Here is a 24,830-nt window from a genome sequence, read left to right on the forward strand (position 1 = left end):
ACATATATTTGTAAAAACTTCGTAATCATTATTGTTATAATTAGATAACTTTAGGTTATATTACCTAAAGCTAGCTTTGTAAAGTACAACCTTGTATCTTGAAAACTATTAATAAATAAATATAAATATAATTAAATTAAATAATAAATATTTTAAATAAGGTTCAGAAATTCTTTGTAAATAACTTTTTACAGTTAGTATAGACTAGGGACGAAACGGATATCCGGTAACTATCCGGTATCCGGCCTATCCGGCCGCCATAATACTATCCGGCCGAATACCGGATAGCTACTATTCGAATACCGGATAGACATCCGGCCGAATAAAAAAAAACTGGATAAAAGAAACATATTTTTGAGTAATTCTTTAGTTAGTCTTAGTATCACTTAACTTAAATATATAGTTTTAGTTGTAAATTTTTAATCACACAATAGTAAATTAATGTAATGCAAAGAAAATGAATGAATTAGTACTCATACTGCACTAAGGGCAAATTATGGTGAATAAATACTAATTTCTCTGCATTGAGAGGTAGCAGGTGGTTGCGTTTCTCTTCATAAATAAGGCCAGCTTCAGAAAAAAGTCTTTCGCTATACACCTTCCCGCAAGGTGCAGAAAGGTAGATTTTGGCAAACTTTGTTAAATTTGGATATTGTTTGGCATTAGCTGCCCACTAAGAATAAGGGTCCCATTGGCGATCGGCTACGTTTCGCCGGATACCCGGCTATCCGGCCACATGGTCGGCCGAATATCCGGTATCCGGTATCCGGCCAAACTGCTATCCGTTTCATCTCTAGTATAGACAACCAATTATTTTTTTAATGAATTAAGTCTGACAAACCGAATAATTTTAATTAAATACTGAAATTCACATTAATTTTTAACGCAGACTGTTCATAAACTTTTTTTCGACCATCAAGGATTACCTTTATGGTAAAAAAAAGTCATAATTTTGCAATAATGTGCGAGTGAGATGGAACGTATTTTTATTATTAGATTTAAAGTATACATTGGCACGTGTTATACGCGTTATACGCGATTTGATGATATTTATAGTTATCATTATAAGATAATAAAAATATCTTTCTCTCCGTCTAAGATAAGCTTGTCTATGAAATCTTTTGAGATCTCTAATACCAATAAGCTATAATCACGTAGGTACTCACATACCGCGCTTTTAAATAAATAAAAAACAGACACCCGTTTAAAACGAATTATATTTAATTGAAATTAAAAACAAAAACAGAACTTAATGGTCACAAGCTAAAACTATAGAACATTGAATGTTTTACACTGATTTTTAAAACGAATAAAAAAACTTGGGAGGCAATTATTTTGCGCGTAAATAATTAAAACGACAGGTTTGAGTAAACACACGTTCCCTCAGTTGGCACGTTCACGTGTCCCCCTTCTACTGTCTGCAAGGACGTTTAATGCCAGCTTTAGGGTAATTCCGTTGATTGTTGTCCGAATACTGGGAGTCATGATAGGTATCTCAAGTATCTCTCTTTTCGCTGTCGTTCACAGATTTTCCGATGGGCGGTTGCGTGTCCTTCTCCTTTGCCAGACGTTGCTTGCTAAATTTACCCATACCCGGTTGATAAATAACGAGGCTTGGACGATCCTGTAAATAATTTTAATTCAAATAAATTAAAATAATATCGAGGAACTACAGTACTTAGCTGCTATTAAGATTTATATTTGTGGCTTGTATTTGACGATGTGGGATACTTAGTGATAAAATTTACAAAGCGCACAAAGATAAAACATACTTCAGATATTTACAGCTGAATATACTGATATATGAGAAAAGAAAATATATACAAACAATTAAAAATGTTTTTTTAATTATTTATATATATTTTTAGTAATAAAAGAAAAGCTCCTTCACGAGACACCCTTTAATGACCAATTAAAAATATATTGTTTTAATTAACTGACATGTATATAATTAAGTATCTGTGTATGTGTATGAGTACTTTGTTTTTCTAATAATTTATTTTTTATTTTGCACACCAATAAACACTTTCATAAAAACTTTACATAAGGTTGGCCGATAGAGAAATTTTATGATGTGCAAATTAAATAAATAAACAAACATAATCAATATCATAGCCAAAAAAATTCTCTATTAAAATTTTGATTCTCACTTCCAGCATGAATGAACATTGGTAAATATAATATAAATAATTTCTTTAATAATAATAGTAACAAGCATTTTAATAATAACCTTATTTCTTATTCTTCTCTCTGAACGGCGTTCTGAGCTCTCATTCTTATCTTTCTCTTCGGAGCCTTCTCTGTCACTAGATTTACTCCTGTCATCTAAGGATTTCTGCCTTTTCAATGTTGTTTCTTCTTTAAACATTATATCACCAGAATCCATACTATTTCTTCTCATTTTCGTGAACTCGATTGAATCGTGCTTAGCATTTAATTTAAATTTATTTTGAAATGAATCCTTGATTTTAGCATCTTCATCCATTTTAACTTTACGATCCATATCTTCTATCAATTTGGTCAAATCTTCAGTCTTCACTTGAGGTAATTGGGTAAAAGGTTTAATATCGTCATGGTTTAATGATTTTGTTTTACCTTCGGCAGACATAATTTTACTAATTACTGATTGCTTGTCTGACTTGCCTTGTTCCGCTTGTTTCAACCTTTCTTTCCTGGTGTCACTATACTTTTTACTTTTTTGTTCTCTTGGAGATTCTTTAAATTTATCACGTCTATCTTTTTTAAGTAATTTATCAGCTTCTTCTAGCTGATCATCTTCTTTAATCAGACTGTCTTTCTTCTCTCCATCTACTTTTTTCTTTTTTTCAATAAGGCTAATACCAATTTTCTTTTGATCTTTATACGATTTAGATTCAAAAACAGTCCCATCTTTATCATTTACTTTGGTCTCATCATCTCTTAAATCATTTTCTCCTTCTCTGGACTTAATTTTCTTAACATCATTTTCTGTGCCATCTTCTTCCTGTAATATATAAAATATTTCTAGATTATGAACATCACCATCAATAAACATTTACTATTTAATGTTAAGTACATATACATATAAATAATATTCAATATGTAGAATTCCTGTCGAATAGCCTAATTTTCCTAATAGTTACATTTATACAAGTCTAAAAGTTTGAACTACGTAGTAAATAGTACAAGTAACTACTTAAAATATGCTATATTAAACCTTTAAGCGTGTATCACCAATATTCGGTGTAGTTTCTTCAATATACTTTTTGTTGCATTGATTACTAGTTGTTAATGTGAATGTATTATGAGTTTTAACAGTTAATGCAGGATAGCAACTGTCCCAATCAGAATCTGTACTTGTTATTTCATCTGAGCCAATTGCTTTTATATCGGTGTTAGAAACAGAACTTGCTTTACTTTTATGATAAATTCTTTGCTCGCCATACCAAAGATTTTGTCTACTATGTTTGTAATTGCAATCATCACAGTTATCATCTTCTGACAAGTCACAGGGTCTCTGTATTTTATTTAGATTAATTATTATTTAAGTAGCATACTGTACATATTATACGTATGTAAAAAGAGTCCAAACATATTTAATGTTTATTAAAATAAATTCTATGATTTAAATCACCTAATCATTTTCTTTTAATCTAAATAACTAATTATTTAAGTTTTTATTGAGTGATTAAAATGTAGTCAGAAGAAATTTAAATAATATCAGCATACCTTAATGGGAAGATCTTTAGTTTTCCTTTCAATTCTCATTTTCCTTTTGTCGTTTTCCCTTCGCCGACGTTCATCCCTCCCTCTTTTGTCTAGCTTCCGAGCAGCAAGATATTCAAGTAGAGGTGTTGACTGCACTTTTTTATCAGTATCTAAAAAATAAAAAAATAAAAATAATCTTTTTAAGTTAATCATTTAAATTGATTTCAATTCATTTTATATCATGTACAAACATTGCTATGCTAGGTATGCAAACATGTATGTATGTGTTTTAGGCAAATAGTATATTTTTATAAATATGCTGCAATATTATATCATAATTTATTTAAGTTTTTGTGAAAGTTTCACCGCATACTCATTTCTAAATCGACTATCATTGCTTAATAATTGTATTTCAGCATTATATGTATGTGTAATTTTTTAAAAAAAGATATATATACAAAATTACCATTTACAAAATATTTATAGACAAAAGGAATCATTTTACTCTCGACCTTCTTCAATGGGATGATTTATTTATAGGCAGAGGCCTAAGGCATTAGAGTTGTAAAAATGTGATTGCTTACATTTAAGCAATATATTCATATACATGAGAGAATGTATATATGTATTATAAATTAATATGTTTTTTGTGTGTTCATAACTTACTATCATTTACAGGATACGAGTACTCAAGTTTTGGCTGGTTCTCGGTTTCTTGATCTTTATCTAGATTCTCTAAAAATTCCTGATAAATTGGATCACTTTCTATTGTACCACATTTAGGGTCTTTTTTTTTCTTTTTCTTAGGTATTCTTTGAAAGGGTGCATATTCAACAATTCCCACATATTCAACACCTGTAATTACATTTTAAGTCAGTCACTCTTTCTAATTAGAAAGTTTTTAAGGTCAATAATGTTGAATTTCCTTACACTAAAGAAAAAATAATATTACCTCTCTCATCTAAAAATACATAACCGTCAAATTTATCCCTGAATAGATAAATATCATCAATGTTGACGAAATTTATGTAGGCTCTTGAATACACATTATTTCCAAGAGACGGGTCAGGTTTTGCAAAATAAAAGTGATCATGTTCTGGTATCGGCGATACTTGTTCTAAAAATGCTTCCTCGGTCATCGTAGGTGGTAAACGGCGAAGTATTATCTAAAATTAAAAAGAAAAAATAATCACAAATACATTGACGTATGTTCATACAAAAATAACGCAATGTTATGAGCATAATGTCATTACTTTTGTCAGTGGCCGATGGGGTTTGGCTTTTTTGTCCTTGTTTTTGTTAACAAAAGTTTTACTGCCTGAATCGGACTGAGAATCTTTAACATCTTGATCTTCAGTCATTGTCCTGCCTTTTGTTTAAGTAGTTCAATTGTTCAACATTATCAAAAATCTTGGTACACCTGTGACGTTTTTGGTGCGTGTTGATAATTTGACACATTGATAGCTGACATTGACAACAGATTTAACAGACTGCTACTTAAAGTAAAGTTATCAATTATTTGGTAGTTTCCGTCTTATTGATAATATTAGGCTAAATAATATTTGAAGTCAATAATTAATGAACTAAGTAAATGAAGGCCCATAAGCATTTTGTTATTTTATTATTATTTTCAAAATTATTAACGCATATTACATTTCATGAATACTATTAACCAAAGGGTATGCAATCACTATAAGTATCAATTATAAAGACGAATATCGGATTTTACGCAAAACACTCCTTTTTTTGCTTTTTACCGAGCAATTGGCAGTCTTCGATTTTAACTTCAGAAAGAAACGTCATTTTGACAATTGTAATTTAAGGTTATAAATATAATATTTCATTAAAATATCTAACAAGTTTAAATTAAGACGATTTATTAAATTCTTTTAATTAACCAGTAATTATGTTCAACAGTATATCAATGTGTAAAACCTTAAAATCGTGTAATGTTTTGTTCTATAAGCGAAATTTCAGTATCTCCACTAAATTGTTAGACACAAATTCTTCTGATGCCTCAATCACATCAGAGAAAAGCGGCTTCGCTAAATCTTTTGAAAAACAATCACAATTACTTCAAGAAGAAAGCGTTCCAAAACATAACTTCGCCTCATTACTTCGAAATTCTAAATTAATTGATGTAAGCAATAAATAATAATAAATTAATGTATGAGATTCTTTCGTATGTTTTATATATCTTAAATTATACTTTTTTTTTAGCTTGGAGATCCGAAAGATAAAATTGTAATTGGAAAAATATTTCATGTTGTTGAAGATGATTTGTACATTGACTTTGGTTGGAAATTTCATTGCGTTTGCACAAGACCCACAAACAGAAAAGATGACTATGTCAGAGGAGCAAGAGTAAGAATACAAATAAAAGATCTTGAGCTATCGTCAAGATTTCTTGGTTCTAACACTGATCTCACTCTCTTGGAGGCTGATTGCAAATTATTAGGCATAATATCCTCACCCATTAGACCAACGACAAGTGAAAAAAGTAGTTGAGTCTCTCTGCGTATATGTGTTTGTAAATAGTCTATAAAATAAAAATATGTAGTTATCTTTCTGTTATGTTATTTACTACTTTAATGTTAAATTTGTCTAAACATTTAATTTTTAACAGATTCCCTGTCCAAAAAGCTAATATACAGTTAAGCAATAAACATGAATTATGTCTTACACAGGACATGGTTATGCAATATACATATATATTTTCTTAAATATAGGCTCTCATTAAAATATAATCTGTTGTATTTAATACATAAAACCAAAAAAACATAATTAAATTAAGTTTTCAACAAATTGCCTTAGACAGTAAATTTTATGATTTCCATAATTATAGCTATTACTTGTAATAAGTGATTTATTTCATTCACAGATTTTTTAGAATTTGCTTTAAAAAAACTGTGTATTTGTCATATTTTAGAAACTTAAAAATATCAAAATAAATTTCTGAATGAATGGTTTGATAACTTAATAATAATATATTGACCAATGATATAAAATGATCATAATATATGAGAGAATGATACAAAACATCTTTATGTGAAACAACTACTATATACATTCTAGCTATTGTCAGAGTAGAGAACTGTATTCTATAGTTACTTATTTTATTATAATAATTATTTCAATTCAAGTTCTATTCATTGATTCTCAAGAAAAAGATGCCTTTGTCCAGCTGGTGTTTTTGCACGACAGTATAAGACGAAGTAAAACACAATATATAGTTTTAACAATTTAATTGACATACATAAATACAGACAAAAATACTTCATTAATCTACCACACAACTTCAATATTTATTGTCACATCGAGATAGAATAGCTGTATAAAGCAGCATTTTCTTTTGTCTAGCAGTAAATGTTAACAAGCGTAAATTCATTTTAAATTACATTTATAATTTGATTTATTGTTCGTCGTATTATTATAATGTGAAGGAACATTTCATATTAAGCAATATAAAGGAATATTATGTACGAATATGGAATGTAAAAAGATTAACAGTTTTCGTGTTTTAAAATGAGTAACTAGTTTAAAGTTTTCTTCAATTATTCATGAAAACATTTTAATTCAAGTAGTCTTGCAAAGATACAACGACTTCAGAGGTTATCATCAAGTGTGTAATTAAAAGATTATAATTGTGCAATGTACCTAATTGAATACGAAAATTATGCTTGTTCTATAATATAAAATAAGTAAGTAATATATTTTATAATATATACATTACTTAATTTGAAAAAAAAGGTAAATTATAAGCAAGCTTAATTTAACGCGACTTAAAAATATCACAGCCTCTATAATTTCAAATAATTCTTTTTTAAAAAAATCCATAAGTAACTTATTGTTTCGAAAATCATGAGATTCATTTGAATATTCATAGATAACATTTAATGAGGGTAAAAATAGTTTTTTTATGTTTCTCCGCGATCAATTTTTAATTAAATCGTTAATAATTTTAATCAATGAGATAATGTAACTTGGTAAATATACTAATTTTTTTTATATTAATTTTGATATCGACAGGAAAACATTTGCTATAGTTTTATATATTTTAAAACATCTACAGTAATAAACATTTTTAAATCATCATTACTATTATAAAATAAATTTTATGTAAACACATTGAAAACCACTATAAACAAGCTCTATTGAACGTCTCGACACAAATGCACGATCTTGCTTGTGACGATATATTACGTCTTGTTTGGTTTTCTTTTATAAATAAACTTGCTAATGTTCATGATACATAAGTACCTACTGATAATATTTGAAGTTTCAACACACCTACCTAATAAATCATAAATTCAAATATTTACAGTACTTTGTCACCGTTCCTAGATACTATTTCTTGTATGCTTGGGTCTTTTACAGCATCATCTGCATCTGGTTTTACTTCTGGCTTCAGTATTTGATCCACCGTATCGGGCTTTTGTTCAAGTGGTTTGTTTTCTGGGTGAGAGTATTCCCACTCCTTTAAATACTGAACCACAGCGGAATGATTGAAAGTCTCAGCTTCATTGAGGGGACGACTTCCCCAGCGATCTTGTGGATCGTGTGGTACACCGCATTGTGCAAGTAAAAAGTCTACACAAGATAGATGTCCTTCCGCTGCAGCAAGATGTAAAGCTGTACGACCGTCGTAATCTGATAGAGTCATGTCCATACCTGATAGATGATGTCTGAAAATATGAAATCATTTATGTGATATAATCAATTATTTGTATACAACAGTCTTATCAATCTACTACTATCTGCAACAAAAAAAAATATAATAAAGCAATAACTCAATTAAGCTTTTAATCAAATCAAACGCAACTGCAAAATAAATCAATAATTATTTTTATAATTTAGCAATTGTGTGAATGTGTAACAGCAACTATGACACGAAATGTATGTGATTGCGTTACAACATTTAGTAATGAGTCTAGCTGACTTTTTCAAGAGTAAGTTTCAAGTAGGTGAAAATGAACAAGGGCTCTATTTTTTTGAGCTCGTAAATTAGCAATATGTGCTATTAATTTATTTAGCAGCGGTTTTACTTGATTATTATTATTTATTCTGTCGATGTAGGTTTTTCCTTTGTTTCTTGTTGAGATTCCTCAGCAGAATCCGAAGTACTGTAGTGCCGAATAAAATACACAAATTAACTTTTATTTTTGTATTTCGAATTCGTGTAAGTATTGTTATATCTTGTTATTTTTTCACAAGAGAAAAGCATTGCATAGTATTATATATTTTGTAAATATAATCATAAAATTACCTGCGTAGGGCACTTAAATCTCCACTTGCTGAAGAAAATAAAAGATTAACAATACTGAGACCGGTGGATTCAAATTTGTAACGGCGGGGATCCTTCTTATGGCTTGCATAACGAATATTGTCATATTTATGGAAATTAAATCGCTCGATCATTTCCTGAAAAACATAATTTTAAAAGATAAGCTTAGTATATATTTATTATATAGAGCAAAATTGCAAAAATTAAACAAGTTTAATAAACGTACGTCACAGAATTGTAGACCTCTGCAACTGTTTCCTAGTGGATCCAAAGGTGGAGACCACGTGCAAATGCCCATAACATTTGGAACCACAATAAGCATAGCTCCTGATACTCCAGATTTTGCTGGTAGTCCCACTTTAAACGCAAATTGACCAGAATAGTCATACATTCCACAACTATGCATCAGAGATAGAACGTTGCGCACGGAATCTGGACGAAGTACCTTTTCATCAGTTATTGGACATATACCCCCATTTGCTAAAGTAGCAGCCATAATTGATACTATATCACAACTCGCCTCCATAGAACAGCACTGAAAAATATGTTTTATATATTAAAAATAATAAGAGGTATTTATTTATAAAATAATTTTAAAAATAAATGTACCTGAAAGTAAAAGTCCATACATTCTCGTAGGTTAGTTTTCTCCGGATAGCATTTATGTTCACGCATGTAAAATCCCAGTGCATAATTCCTGTCCGCAGCTTCGCGTTCAGATAAAAATACCGCATTGTTGAAACCCAAGGCCTCATTACCGGCGAGGCGACTGAAGAATGACATAACATAATCGAACTTTTCAGCTAATGTCATTTCTGGTTTATCCAAAGTCTTCAGTAATGAGCAAACTAAGATCGCACCAGCGTTTATCATAGGGTTGTGAGGTTTCACTGTAAAATAAATTAGATATAACATAACTATAATCTTCAATTGTATCTTGTATTTATGGATTCGTAACTTAGGGATCTTTTGCAGAAAAAATAAGATACTGTTATTCTTGGAGATAAACTAACACATAAAGATATTAAATACATTCCGAAGTCTCATCTTGTGGTTTAGGTGACTTTTGAAGCACTTACTATTTAAAATCTTGGTTACGTTTGAATTAATCGTCTTTAAGGTCAATTATAAAATTAAAAAGACTATATCTCATAAAAAGCCTCAAAGCCAGTTGTTGAAGTTGATACTCATGTATCAGACAAACATTCGTAAATATTGTTTACTGCAATACGTCAGTAATCTATTTTTAAATCTAAATACAACAACATAACGAATATACAAAGTATACAACGTGTAAAGTATTTTAATCTTGAAATCGACATATACAATGATACCTACTGTTGTAATCTAAGACGAGTTCGTTGAAGTTACGTCCACTAGGCTCTGTGCCAACGTACTTATGCACTACATCAGGGCCTAGGGTCTCGAGTGCCATCGCATAAGTCAATGGCTTGCTACAGGATTGAAGAGTGAATGGAACATTCACGTCACCTATTAAACAAATTTTTAATAAATAAAATGTTAACAAATGATAAAAAGACTCGATTATAAATATTAGTACGAAAATTAGTTCGAATTCTATAATAAAGACTTACCAATAGAAAAGCGTTGACCGTCGATAGTACAAACACTAACAGCCCAATTTTCTGAACTTGCTCTAGCCAGCTGTGGGATATAGCTGGCGACTTTACCGTCCGTATTGCTTTTGGCCGACCAATACATTTCTTCGATGTCTTTAATAAAGTCTTGAAAGTCCGGAATTACAAATTGACTACGAAATGCTCTGGTTATCAATACGATATTAGGTGATATTACTTCTTTAAACGATTTTCTATCGAGTTTAAGTGTTTCTGGTGATCCACCTTCGAAGTTTGACTCTTTATGTACTTTGTACAAATTATGCATTACTTCTTTGACTCTAGGATCATTTTTTCTTATGCCGGTTGTTCGCAATGCCTAAAATATGAAAATTAATTATTTATAATTTTGACTTTTAGTGTAAAAACAAAAGGCATTGAATTTCCTTATACGTACGGCTAAAAATTTTCCCACGGGAAGTAAGCCTGTGTCTTCGTTTTTGAACATATCAAAGAGGACGTCATCCGCATTTTTGTGTGATCCTTCTCGTACTCTGAATAATAAAAAATATTATAAATTCCCTATTAAAACAGCTACGTTAAGCACGAAATTAGCATAACATGCAGTCACACTAAAAAAAACTATGCTTTCAGGCAGCTACCATCTAACCCATAAAAAGAGTTTGATTGATTAGTCACAAACTACGTACATATTTACTGATCGAGATAGCGTTAAGTGATTCAATCGTCACAATCTATTAATATATTTGGTCAGGAGACAGAAGCGTCATACGGGTGTGTCTGCGGCGTAGAGATATGTCACGGAAATAAGTCAACAATCACATGACGTGGAGGGTGTTTGGATAGCGACCAAGGTGGAAAAAAAATCAAGCATAATTACTGTAAAACTAGGTTATAACCACGTAATGACATTTTGTATCATTCAACAGTTTTGTTTTCTATTAATATTTCAATATACTTATGCATAATTTTTGAGTGTATGTGCAAATATATGAGCATAATTTGTTTTTTGTTCAGTCACTACGGTGTTAGCTATAAATTGTAATATTTGAAAGAAATAAGCTTTATCAGTCAATTCACTATTACTCAAAAATTTTATTAGATATACAAGCTTACAAGCGAAAAAACTTAAAGTTGTAAAAAATTTAATCCATAAAATAATTATTTTGATTGATCGTATGATCGATCGTAATATACGGGATAACATAAAACCAAAATTTTTAAAATTATTTTTGCATGTCTGTGCAGTAGTTAGCATTTTAAGTTCCGTAGCTAGTAGCTAGATACTACAGTTACTAATCCTTAAAAATCCTTAAGTTAGCTAGTGACTATTATCTAGATTTTAATTTTAAAACGCTAAATTAATAGCATGCAGTAGCCCGTGCTTGGAGGTACTCACGCTGGATCTAAGTTGTGCACGAATGAGTAGTGTCTGCACCATGAAACGGGAACACAATAATATTCTATTAGAAACGAATGCTAACTAATACATGATAAAGGACAATTCCATTAATTTCCTTATAAACAGGGCAATCTTTTTTTGCTTCTATCATTATTCACTATTATTTTTATTCTTTATGGAGTGCATTTGAAATGTCAGGGGTGAATTGAACAAGGTCTCGACGCACGGTGTCTGCGTTAAAATTGTTACGTCCGGAGTCTCGACATTAATATGGATCAATAGGAGTCGATGTGTGTCATTAAAAACAATTTATTTTTAATAGAACACTTCTCAAGTTACTCTACAAAGTGTCTTAACGAACTGTCGTGTTAGAAAATCTAGAAATACATCTTGATTTATACATAATATATACATTTTCTTACCTCATATCAATTGACTGAGCGGCGTAGAAACTCGGTGCTGAATTGCGCCATTTCTATAAAATAAAATAAAATTTAACATACATTTTAAGATTACTTACAATTTTTATGTTTTATTTATTTCCAACGATCTTCTACAAGTTTAATAGTCGATCGTCACAGTCACATATACCCCCATCTTTTAATCCAACGAATGTAAATATAAGGGACACTCACAGGTCTTTCTATAACATATACGGGCCTCACTTGACTGTAATTTCTATTGCAGATGCATGCTGTTGGATGCTCGTAAAGGGGTCGGCTGATGGCAGCGAGCCTACGAAGTTGACGGCTATTCATAACGGCGGACGACGGGCTAAAATGAACGGAGTTCTCGGTTTACAGCCCACCTTCAACGCGCATGCGCCAACTGTCGCTTCTCCGGCCCCTCGAATGGCGTACATTTATCTAACTAACTTTATTTACCTCGTCTGTGACGTGAATTTACGTATAATGCAAACATTGGTGAAAATATTTAATTTTATGATTATGTTGGTATAATCCTGCAAGATACAAATATAATATCTCACTTTGCATATCTGCAATTTCGATTATGTCTCGAATATAAAATCACGAAGCATACGGATCCATAGTTTTGTAAATAAAATGAAAGAAATATTATAATGCGAATTATTTAGTTCTCAGTATCCATTTAATTTCAAGGAACATTGCAAGTTAAAAATTACTTTTTTAAAGTCGATACAAATTAAGGAATTTAGTATTCAAGCAAAATTTTAAAAATAATTGAACCTATAGTACGCTGATAGCCTAACGTAACTAGTTTTTTAGTAACGTGTTTATATTGAGTTAACATTAGTAATTTGTACAATAAACTGCTATCAAACCATAACTATTGCTAAGTTAAATCTATTTATATAAAATAACATGTCCTGACTGACTGATTCATCATCGCCGAGCGAAAACTATTAAAGTTAGGGCCTTGAAATTAGGTGAGTATGATCTTTTTATTGAGTAGACAGCAATTAAGGACGGAATTTTGGAAATTATACCCTTAAGGTGGTGAAATAAGGGTTGAACGTTTGTATGGAAGTCCATCATTTATTAAGTTAGAAAGATGAAACTTTATTTTTGGGATACTGATTAGAAATGAGTAGATACGTATTTAAGCCTTTCAGGATATTCCATTCCTAAGGAGGTGAATTAAGAGTTGGTAATTTGTAGTGTAAGCTCTACGAGCAGTCTGGTGGATCTAGCCCACAAAAGTCGAACCACAAATGTGGTATACAAAGAGGTCTTAAAATAACGTAATATTTTAAATTAGTCTGTTAAATTATTTATAATAAATTGACACCAGAGACGAGCCGCGGGGAACAGCTAGTCTATAATAAAAATCTCAATGCATTCTTTCTTAATATAATTTTTTCACTGACTAGCTCTTTTGGTAAGTGTTATTGTGAATGTTTTACTCAAAAGCTACGATATTATTTTAATAAAGTATCGCTGGCTTATGTCTTAGTTTACATATAAGTATGAATATAAATGTAACTGTATCAATAGATTTCTTTATATTTTACGACAGCAGTTGACCTTGTCATTTAATTTTATCTGAAGACAAGTGGACCTCAGTCAACCTACACCCTCGGACTGACACTGCAAGAAGCCATGTACAAGCTACTCGTTACACCGTCAATGCGCACCTTGGGAATATTGGGATTCCTTGTGCTTCTAATAAGGCTCACTAATAATGAAACCCAGAACACAACAATACAGACTTTGGTCACAAATATAATTTAAATTTTTAGTCTGACCCTGCCGAATTAACTATATATTTTACTAAACTACATATTCTCCAGAACCCGTCTCCAATTACGTTCTTAGTATATTTTTTTGATCGCATACATAACACTGATCAGTATTATTTATTCGACAACATAACATTAATAAAGAGACTGGCACAAATTTGCAAGTATTTGTTTTGTATATTTTTAAACCAAGATCGACCTGAGACAACAGTAGATGACCCATTTATCTAGATTCTTAAATATCTTGATGTTCCTGTTTATAAGCTAGTATATTAAACTTATAATACATATAACTATAATTATGACAAAATTGGTGTTTTAACGAACACACTCCGTATTCGTTGATACAAGAACGTAATAATTAACAAAATCGTAAAAAAAATACATACAATATAATAGACCAATAAATTTATTCAGGACAAAATTAAAATATTAATGACTATGTGAATACCACAACACAGTAGAAGTAAATATATTCATAAGCTTGAATTAAAAATTTACCAAACCAATGTCATCGCTTAACATTTAGAACAAGTATTTAATTGTTAACAAAACAGTAAAGAATATATTTTAAAAAAATAACAATTTACCTCGAATTCGTTACCGCTTTCCATTACAAAATCGTCAAAGCTGCACTTAGACAGAAAACGCATACGAATTATGTTGAAAACACGTGATCGATTTGAATATACAATGGGATAGCAAGGTGTGCGTTTCAGACGCCGTCTTCACTCACACTGTATTGAACCATTATTTTCAGCATGTCGCTTATAAATACTACTTCAAGGAGTGCCAAGAACTGCGACGGGAATTAACTTATATTTAGATTGTATATGATTGTGATCATTCACGTCGGAATAATTTAGCTATTATGTTTTTAGGACATCGACTGATGTTTTTAGGAACACATTTTACGTCACAGTTTTCCTAAATACAGTAAAAAAGTGAAAGTAAATGCCGTGGCGTATGTACATATATTCTAAGGCATATCATTAGGCATATATTTTTTCGGCCTTTACCTCTACAATTGTAGTTTCACTGAAATTGCACAAATATAATCCATCCATCCATCTAGTGGTTAGAACGCGTGCATCTTAACCGATGATTTCGGGTTCAAACCCAGGGAGGCACCACTGAATTTTCATGTGCTTAATTTGTGTTTATAATTCATCTCGTGCTCGGCGGTGAAGGAAAACATCGTGAGGAAACCTGCATGTGTCTAATTTCAACGAAATTCTGCCACATGTGTATTCCACCAACCCGCATTGGAGCAGCGTGGTAGAATATGCTCCATACCTTCTCCTCAAACGGGAGAGGAGGCCTTAGCCCCGCAATGGGAAATTTACAGGCTGATTCTGTTTATGTAATATGGAATTGAAGAATAATCATAAGAACGGCCTCCTTTATATAGTTACAAATCTATTAAAAAGAAAATATTGTTCAATAATTTACACTAGTAAGAAATCTGCCACTGAGTAACGAAGATAAAAATTACACAGCATAAATAATACTTATCCTATTTTACACTAAGGGCTGATTAATAATATTATTTATGTACCTAATCCATTACCATGAATGTCAACATGAATTACAATTACACAGAACTTCGTTTTATAAATTTCATATGAATGGGCCGTACACTTCTTAGGACTAAATCAGCAGCGAAGCGAAGATCAGTTGGCTTCGTGACCGGGATAAGCTTGAAATTTCTCAATATAGCAGAAATCCCCGACTTCAATTCCATCATAGCAAATTTTTGACCTAAAAATAAACAAGCAAAAAACAGTTTGGATCACGTATTAATTGATAATAAGTTTTTAATACTATTTGACTTAATTAATCATATTATTGACTTTGTGTTTCCGGCAAAGTAGAACAGACAGACACACAGTTAATACCATCCCAAATACTGGATGTTTTAAGAGCAGCCTGAAGGAATTATTTAAAAATATCGAAGCACATCCTTCTATATCATCAGCACTTAACGCCCAGAAAAGGAAAAAACTGTTGCAGTCTTTTTTAAAACATTGAGATCTGAGCAACCATTTAAGATATTATGACAATTATGTAGTTACAATGGTTCACTCACCCTTCAAACCAGAACACAACAATATTAAGTTCCTACTGTTTGTCGGTAGAATATCTGATGAAAGGTACCAAGCCCATCTGGGCTTTGTGCAGGTATCATAACTGCACAAAGGCCAGATGGGCTTGCACAAAGCACTACCACCAATTAAAAGTCACTAATATTACCTCCGAGGTATATATTGACTTTGTTTCATCTGTTTTAATTGAGCAAACGTAACATTTATAATATTGTGAATTTCTACAGTTATAACAATCCGATTCCTCTATTTCTGTCATCAGTAATTTAATGTCCAAAAGAAGCGGTCAAATCCTTTCGTACCTATACACGCTTGTACAACGTTTATTATTATCGGGTAAGTTTTATATTATGTACATACCAATACAATTTCTCGGTCCTGCGCTGAATGGTAAATAGGCGTAATTATGTCGTCCTACACTGTTTTCAGGGAGAAATCGATCTGGGTCAAACTTAAGAGCGTTCTTGAACAAATGCTCGTGACGATGTAAATGGTAAATATGTATGTGACAATATGTACCGGCTGGTATTTTGTAGCCACCTTAAAAACAAAGAAGCAATTTCAACAGGTATGCTATTTTTGACTAATTTATAATAGCGGTGAAGGCTTCTTTCCAATTTCTATGGCTAATGAAAAGTAACAGCCGTATATTTCCCATTGCTTGGCTTAGGTCTCCTCAAGGAGGCTTAAGGCGAGAGTTGTTTGAGGGTTATTCCAAAAAACTGTTACAATATGTGTCGGTGGATACATATGTGACAGAATTTCATTAAAATATGTATATTTCTACACAATATTTTCCTCAAAAGTCTTCGAGTCGACTGAAAATCTTAGGAATATTTGTTTTTTTTTTTAACTTAAGAAGAAAACATAATATGCTAGTCACTCTCACCAGCGGTAAAAAAATGTAGGTATACGATGTCAACAAATAGAACAAGATCGAAACCATAAAAGTTCTAGAAAATATTATTTATCTATTTTTTTAGTACATCATACATTCATCAATAAAATTTATAATGTACTTTAGATTTTATTATTATTTTATAGCTATTCATAAATAAAATCTGTCATATAAAAATAATGACTTTAATTACTTACTTAAGACAGTGTCTACGTTTACTTTCCGACTTATAAAGGGTACAGGGGGGTAAAGTCGTAAAGATTCTTTAATACAACAGTCTAGATATCTCATCTTATTCAGATCTTCGATGGTGGCTGAGCGCTTATCATCTCCAAATATGCTATTCAGTTCTTCTACAATTTTGTCCTACACGGTAAATTAAAAGTAAATAAGAAGCTGATAATTTTATTGCAGCTGGGCAAAACAACTGTTTTTGAATTAATTCTCGATATGCCTCTGCTTCATGATAAATGCAGATACTCTTGACATTTGTCCTTTACCGGCGAGCACGATATGACGTTAAAAAGACCAATGAAACACACTCTTGTCATCGATGTTAGGATGTGCCTGTTCTGTCCACTGTTAACTCGGTAAATAGATAATAATAATAATTAACTTGTATTTGTGAATTTATGAAAAAACTAATGAATAAGTAAATTAAAGTAAAAAATATATAAATACTTTTTTCCTAGAGCATCGATAAAGCAAAAGCTTACGACAGTGTGACTATTTTATATACGATAGGATAGCGTGTATATTATATCATGATAATTTATATCAACCTGAGCTTCTTGTTCGTTCGCTAACATCATCAAACAATAAATTAGTCCAGTCGCTGTTGTATCGTATCCCTGAAACAATATTTACTAAATAATATAACAACTATAATAGTCACCCGCACGAGATATTAGGAAGCATAAGGGAATGTACTCTCATTCTTATCCGGTGGGTCGGCAATCCAGTAAAGGGATGATGAGATGACCCTTTATGTGCTTTCTGGGGCACGGGAATGCATAACACTGACATCTTTCTAATTCTGAGCTGCTATTACGAATTTTTAGATGGATGAAACTCAACAAGTTTTTAAAGACTTGGGATTTGAGCACATAATCTCGGTTATGCAATTAAAGCTGTTACAATAATTATAACAACATTCATTGAAATCTATTAGAGTTTTTCCTGTTTCGTCTCAAGTGAAATTCACGCTAACATTTTATTTACAGACTAATTCCAGATATTTGCTGTTTCCAGTGATGTTTCAGTGTTACTTTACTTTCGTTATTATATAGAAAATGTAGATATAAAATATATAAACAAGTGCTGTCATAAAAAAATCCTTACAAACATAGACACAAGCAAACTATGACATTTTATATAATAGTATAATAAGACGCCTTACCTCGAACATGAACGTATCGACTTCTTCTTGAATACCGGCATCATCAATTAAGCCGTCTTTTTCAGCCGAAATCAGGAGATCTAACATGGCGTTTCTTTCTTTTTTTTTATTACTGGACAGGTAATCATTCTTCTCCCTTGTTTCATCTAATTCGCTGTCATTTTCTATCATTGAGGGCATTGCAATTGTTTTCCTTCGCTCTTTTATAACAATTTCAGTAAAATTTCGAATAACCTCTAGGTATTTTACTTGTTTTTTCCCAACTGAAGTTTTATTAAAAATTAAATCCAGATGCAATAATAAATTGGAAAATCTTTGTACGATCGTGTTAGTTACTTCATATATTGCTTCTTTATATAATTTTCCTGCACCAGCTGCTTCCTCCTTCAATTGTGTACCCATGGCACTTTCTGTAAATGTGATATTTCATTTATTCACACAGAAAATTACTTGTAGTAATGTTATAAAATATTATAAAAACTGTCTTTAAAAATTTGCATTATGAATTTAAAAACAAAATGGAATATTATATTATATATATCCAATTTTTATCTAGATATTTAAAATTAAATATTTAATCAGATATTTTTGAAATCAGTGCAAGCAAGGCAAGGCAAATAAATCTATTAATATAAAATAAATAAATCACGAGATAAATATGAATAAGACCCGTTTTGTTTTCCTTGCCTTGACTAATCAGTTGACATACAGCGAAGATATGGAAAAATACACATAAATACAAAAATAGAACCGATTTGATATTTTTCTTCTTATAGTAATTTGGGTTTCTGAATTATTTGAAATAATATGCAGAGAGGTAGATTCTGGTCCACGAGATCGGACGAGCCCTTGAGAACAATAATGGCAGCGATGCTCAACAGGGAGATCGTCATGGCCCAAAAGGAGACGTCGGAGCTTAAACGTGAAATTAAAAAAAAAGAGTTTTGTAGTCTTTCTGTTAGCTTCTGACTTCTATTTTAATTCAAATAACTTACCGCATATTGTGTTAAGAGTATATTCAGATGAAATAGGTATTATATCAATAATTTCTCCATTCGTTTTATCTAGAGCCTTTATCAAACGCTGACTATTGTCTTCTAATACAGGATAATATTTTTGCAAAACATTAAAATGAAAAGCTGATGTTAATATCTTTCTTCGACGTTGCCACTTGGAACCTAAAATAAGTATTTAAAAATTTAAAAAAAAGTGTCAAGACATATATATTATTTTCTTTCGATGCAGTGTAACACAAGTTAAACATGCATTTTATTTAAAAAAAAAGTTACAATACGTTACCATTACTCAACAGAAGCCCTTCTTTAAGCCACGGTTTCAAGAATGTATATATAAAACTTTTCTCATGATATTTCATGCTTGAAAGTATAATCTGTAACATTTTAATTTCATTTGATAAATATTCCTTTCTACTTACATTTCAGGTGTAACAAGGCACGAAGTAAGCATTCAACCAAGCTTCCTTGGCCGTCAGGTATTAGGTTAGAAAAACCCTGTGTTCGTTCAAATTCAAATTTCATCAAATTTTGGTTCACTGGTTTGGCCGTAAAAGAGTAACAGAAAAACAAGCAAAGTTACTTTCAACTTTATAGAAGACACAACATACATATATAATTGTATTTAAGTAACATGACTGTATTTTTAGATGTTGTAAAAGAGTTACCAGCTAAACAAATTCGTAGCATTGAGACCTTAAACCATATTTAATTTAAAGAAAAATAGAGTTTAAGTCCGTAAATTAAAAAATCTCATTCACAATTTATTATCAAAATGTTCGTGGTTTGAAAACCAAACTACCAGATATAAAGCTGGCTTCTCTGAGAAACAACTACGAAATGATAGCGTTAACTGAAATTGGTTGGATGATTCAATCAATGATAAAGAAATTCTAACTGATAGATATAAAATGTACAGAAGAGACAGATTAACAACTTCTTCAGTTGGACATAGAGGGGGTGGAGTCTTATTCGCGGTATCAAAAAATTTACAATCTCAACGAGTCAAACACCTGGAATGCAATAATGAGGATTTATGGATATCAGTTCGCTTAAGTGTAAATGATGTAACTAAAAATGTACTATTCTGTTTATTGTATTTGCCACCACCTGTAACATCTAGTAATTTAGAATTAATCTTAAATAACATAAGTAGAGTAATGGAAAGAAATTTATGTGAAACTCTTATATTAGGAGATTTTAATTTGGGTTTTATAAACTGGATTTTCAAGTCAAATGAAAGAAATTTAGTTCCTAGCAATAGTACAAAACGTTTAGATTTTATGTTAGTGGATTTTATGGCCTTGAATCATTTATCTCATTTTAATCATGTAAATAAACATAATAGCAGAATACTTGATTTGGTATTTAGTAATTTTTCTGATGTCAGGGTCGACAGTAGCCTGGACATACTAACCAAAGTGGACTCCCATCATCCCCCTTTTAAGATACAACTAGAACTAATGCAGTTAGAGGTTTTAACTGAGAAAGTATTTGGCACGCACAATTTCAAAAAAGCTAATTAAATATACTATTAATACGATAGTCAATGACAAACTAAAAGAAATAAATTGGGATTCTGAGCTGAGGTCAACTGCTGGTGATGTTGATGTCATGGTATCAGTTAATTTATATATAAGTTTAATTCCTTAAAATAACTAAAAAAAGAAACACAGTACCATCTGTTTATTATATAGCGAATCAAAGGCTTGCTGAAGTTGAGGAAATACGGGATTTGGACATTACTATCGATAAGAAACAAAAACTTACAAAACATATAGACAAGATTATTAAAAAATCATGGCAATTAATAGGTTTCATTAAAATAACTTGTCGCCATTTTAAAAATATACGTGCTATCTTGGATTTATATTGCGCATTCGTTCGTAGCATTATTGAGTACGCCTCACCAGTGTGGAACCCGAGTTATAAAATTCACATTAACCGAGTGGAAGGGCTGCAAAAGAACTTCACCAGATTTTTAGCGTATAAGGATAACAGTTGTCCGTATCGTGCGGATTACGTTAGACGTCTGAGGCATTTTAAAATGGATTCATTGCAGAAACGCCACTCCGTTAACGATTTTTTATTTCTATATAAATTAATAAACGGTAAAATACAATCGCCAGAACTTATATCTAGTATTAAATTGCATGTCCCACGTAATCTGCCTCGACACCCTATTAAAAATACGTTCGCTATACCTAGACACCGTACGAATACAGAGAAATTCTCGCCTATTACTCGATGCATCAGGACTTACAATTCTATAAACAGACTTGAAATAGATCTCCACTATCAAAATCTCTTTAGCTTTAAGAAATCAGTATTACACGCTATAAGTGGGTAACATTACCATTGTTTTTATTGTAACTTTATTTTTATTTTTAGAGGTTTATAATTGTTACGTTTTTATTAAGCCTTAAGCCGTATCTTTTGCCTAAGTTTATGCTTGTTTAGTTTCTATAATTATTATTATTAATTTAAGAGTTTATTACTTTTTATTGTAATTCAATAGTGCTGTAAATACCTGTAGTGGTGTATCACACTGCATTGGTCCATGTACTTTTGATTGAATTGTTTTTGTGAATATGCCGATGGTGTTTCAAATAAATAAATAAATAATACGATACCATAAAAGAGCAATTAATAGTACCTTATTATATAATATAAACTTATCCCCAACATTTTTACTATATTTTAAATGGATTTGAATATTAAATTTAATTGACTTTAGTACGCATTTGCCATATATTTAAGCTGTTAGTGTTAGAGTTTGAAGCTAATTTTTTTTATCTATTAAATATATATAATATATGCCTTTTTTCATAATATTGTAACTATTAGATATGACAATCTTATGCGATTTAAGCACAAATGAATTTATCATATAAATGATTTGGCAAATAGCAATGTTGCATTTTAGTTTAAAAAGTACTTCTGCTCTTATCACACCAGGTCACAGAATTATTATCGAAATTCACCTCGATATCATCCGGGTTATATATACACACAGCTCCATGAAAATATGCGTAGAACCTAAATATTCCTTTATATAAGGATACCCATCGATATGATAAGCTAAACAGTTCCTCTGAAATAAAAAAAAAAAAGATTAAAATGTAGGTTATCTACACATCAAGCAAACCTGTTGATCCTTGTACGACAAATATGTTAAAGTTCGAGTTTTTAATCATTACATAGTATAAAACAAAGTCGCTTACCGCTGTCTGTCCCTGTGTATCTTTAAAATTAAATTCCCTTTACAGCATGTAATTGAAGTGAATATTTTCGAAGATATTACAAATTTAAAACATAGCGGTTTATATTGTCTAATGATTGAAAAACTGTGAACGTTGTAAGACATTCTGTAGTATATTTAGTATCAGCATTGTACCCGTGCGTAGCCGGGGCTTGTCGCTAGTAAAGTTATATGTTGTTTTCATAATACATTTATATGATCAATCATAATCTTAGTTATAACTTTTGCACATAAATATATTTATATAGAAACCTATACAAAATAGTTCAGTATCTTTTTTCATTGTTATTTCACCCGATATTATTCGATTGATGTTATCAATATATAATAATAGAAATAATGCTCTTATTTATAAAATCACAAAAATATTTGAAACATTGAAATTAATGTATTTTTTCCTGAAACTTTGAACAAATATCACTTGCGAACACTTTTATTGTATAAATCTATGTTGATTTGTCTATATTTATTAAGATTTAATTATAATAATAAGTTTTGTGCTTTGAATAACTGAAATATATTAACTATACCTGGTGTCAGAAGTATGTCGAGAGAATTTCCAACAAAAAATTTAATCGGAGGACCGGGAACAATCAGTAATGATTTCGCAAAATTATTGTGATAGAATAAAAAATGAAGTGAGCACAACATCAAAATAATGAGTAAGATTATTGTTAACATTTTGATTACAACCAAAACACATAAAATATATAAATATTATATGTACAATATTTGAATAATATAACTATTTATATTCGTTATTAATATGTCTGGTCAACGTGCAATACAGATAAAGACTGTCTTATCAAAAAACTATAATCAATATATGTACGTACAACATACGTAGGTAACATATACTTAAAACCGGACATTATTATCAGAACCCTATTAAAATAATGTTTGATTTTTAATAAAGTGTCAACGATAGTACAGGTGGGCCATAAATTTTTGTTGATGATTTATTTAACGTAATAAACATTTATTGAAATTTATTTTTTAAAAATATCGTCGAAATGTGCTCCGTCTCCTCGTTGGCACTCCTGCAATCGACTACGAAAATTTTGGAAAACTCGCTGACATATGCTGCGAGGAATCGCGGTTATCTCCTCGTGGATGTTTTCTTTTAATTGGGATATGGTCGTCGGTTTATTAAAGTACACTCGACTCTTTAGATATCCCCCCCACACCCCGTTACCCGAAACCCTCGGTCGGTTTCCGTGCTCCAATATCGACAATTGTGTTTATTTACGTGACCATTGATGTGAAAATGGGCCTCGTCCGTAAATAATATTCTCAAGGCTAAATAATCGCTCCAGTATAGTGTCAGCCAATAATTTACGTTGAATGAAATCGTTTGGTTTCATCTCCTGTACAATTTGAAGCTTATATGGGTGTAGTTTAAGGCCCAAATGCAAAATTCGCCGCAGACTAGTTCTTGGTATTGCTAGAGCCGCCGATAGATGATTCTGGATCGTCCCTTACAGAAATTTCAACCTCCCTAATGTTCTCTTCACTTCTTCTTAAAGTTTTGCAGGTAGTGTGTGTAGTAATCAACAATTTAAATGCGTAAAATTTTCACTTTTGACGTATTCATAAAAAAAAAACACATCGTTTCGCATTATATATAATAATATTTACATGAAAAATATATATAAGACATTTCATAGCATTTTTTATTTTATAACAATTTTTATCTTAATAAACCTAAAATAAATACTTTAGTATTTCTCCATGATCGAACATTTCTGCGCAACACGGTTGATTGTTTGTTTGATATAAGAAGAAGAATAATAACTAATACTCCACGGTAAACCGTTCAACTTTAATAATAACATTTAATCAATACTGAAAAAATCGATCGTGGTAAACTTTTCTAAACAAAGACTAAATTATCAGTATTTGCTGACTGCAAGAATTTTGTTTTTGTATACGAGGCCATTTAATGAAAACAGTCTCTCAAT

The 24,830-nt window shown here is 31.0% G+C and overlaps 4 protein-coding genes across 10 annotated transcripts; 1 reads left to right on the forward strand and 3 right to left on the reverse strand.

The window, feature by feature from the left end:
- Positions 1 to 1,199: 1,199 nt before the first annotated feature.
- On the reverse strand, positions 1,200 to 5,156 carry LOC113394664 (regulator of nonsense transcripts 3B). The gene is made up of 6 exons (XM_026632060.2): positions 4,941 to 5,156; positions 4,640 to 4,853; positions 4,354 to 4,542; positions 3,709 to 3,857; positions 2,231 to 2,983; positions 1,200 to 1,624 (listed from the first exon to the last, which is right to left on the reverse strand). Exons 1-6 carry the CDS (start codon positions 5,046 to 5,048, stop codon positions 1,496 to 1,498), a joined length of 1,542 nt encoding a protein of 513 aa, XP_026487845.2. The 5' UTR covers positions 5,049 to 5,156; the 3' UTR covers positions 1,200 to 1,495.
- Positions 5,157 to 5,484: 328 nt separating this feature from the next.
- Positions 5,485 to 6,252, forward strand: LOC113394669 (small ribosomal subunit protein bS1m). The gene is made up of 2 exons (XM_026632068.2): positions 5,485 to 5,827; positions 5,908 to 6,252. The coding sequence occupies exons 1-2, from the start codon at positions 5,594 to 5,596 to the stop codon at positions 6,193 to 6,195; spliced, it is 522 nt and encodes a 173-aa protein (XP_026487853.2). The 5' UTR covers positions 5,485 to 5,593; the 3' UTR covers positions 6,196 to 6,252.
- A 1,568-nt stretch (positions 6,253 to 7,820) lies between these two features.
- Positions 7,821 to 15,161, reverse strand: Gls (Glutaminase). Of its 7 annotated transcripts, none has more exons than XM_064215542.1 (11): positions 14,783 to 15,161; positions 12,607 to 12,745; positions 12,394 to 12,446; positions 11,969 to 12,001; positions 11,006 to 11,102; positions 10,567 to 10,927; positions 10,310 to 10,462; positions 9,581 to 9,861; positions 9,198 to 9,506; positions 8,954 to 9,108; positions 7,821 to 8,372 (listed from the first exon to the last, which is right to left on the reverse strand). In XM_064215542.1, exons 2-11 carry the CDS (start codon positions 12,727 to 12,729, stop codon positions 8,006 to 8,008), a joined length of 1,932 nt encoding a protein of 643 aa, XP_064071612.1. In that variant the 5' UTR covers positions 12,730 to 12,745; positions 14,783 to 15,161; the 3' UTR covers positions 7,821 to 8,005. The 7 variants fall into 7 exon arrangements, with proteins under 7 accessions (XP_064071612.1, XP_026487836.1, XP_026487832.1 ...); XM_064215565.1 differs by lacking the exon at positions 14,783 to 15,161 and adding an exon at positions 8,733 to 8,810 and having other exon boundaries at positions 8,220 to 8,372; positions 12,607 to 12,824; XM_026632051.2 differs by lacking the exon at positions 12,607 to 12,745 and having other exon boundaries at positions 14,783 to 15,158.
- Positions 15,162 to 16,640: 1,479 nt separating this feature from the next.
- Positions 16,641 to 23,669, reverse strand: LOC135193524 (cytochrome P450 4C1-like). Its single transcript, XM_064216346.1, has 8 exons — positions 23,400 to 23,669; positions 22,592 to 22,701; positions 19,894 to 19,984; positions 19,590 to 19,772; positions 18,595 to 19,004; positions 17,978 to 18,046; positions 17,393 to 17,561; positions 16,641 to 16,837 (listed from the first exon to the last, which is right to left on the reverse strand). Exons 1-8 carry the CDS (start codon positions 23,548 to 23,550, stop codon positions 16,641 to 16,643), a joined length of 1,380 nt encoding a protein of 459 aa, XP_064072416.1. The 5' UTR covers positions 23,551 to 23,669.
- Positions 23,670 to 24,830: the final 1,161 nt, after the last annotated feature.

This window comes from Vanessa tameamea, chromosome 2, assembly GCF_037043105.1.
Source record: "Vanessa tameamea isolate UH-Manoa-2023 chromosome 2, ilVanTame1 primary haplotype, whole genome shotgun sequence".
NCBI classification, from domain to species: domain Eukaryota; kingdom Metazoa; phylum Arthropoda; class Insecta; order Lepidoptera; family Nymphalidae; genus Vanessa; species Vanessa tameamea.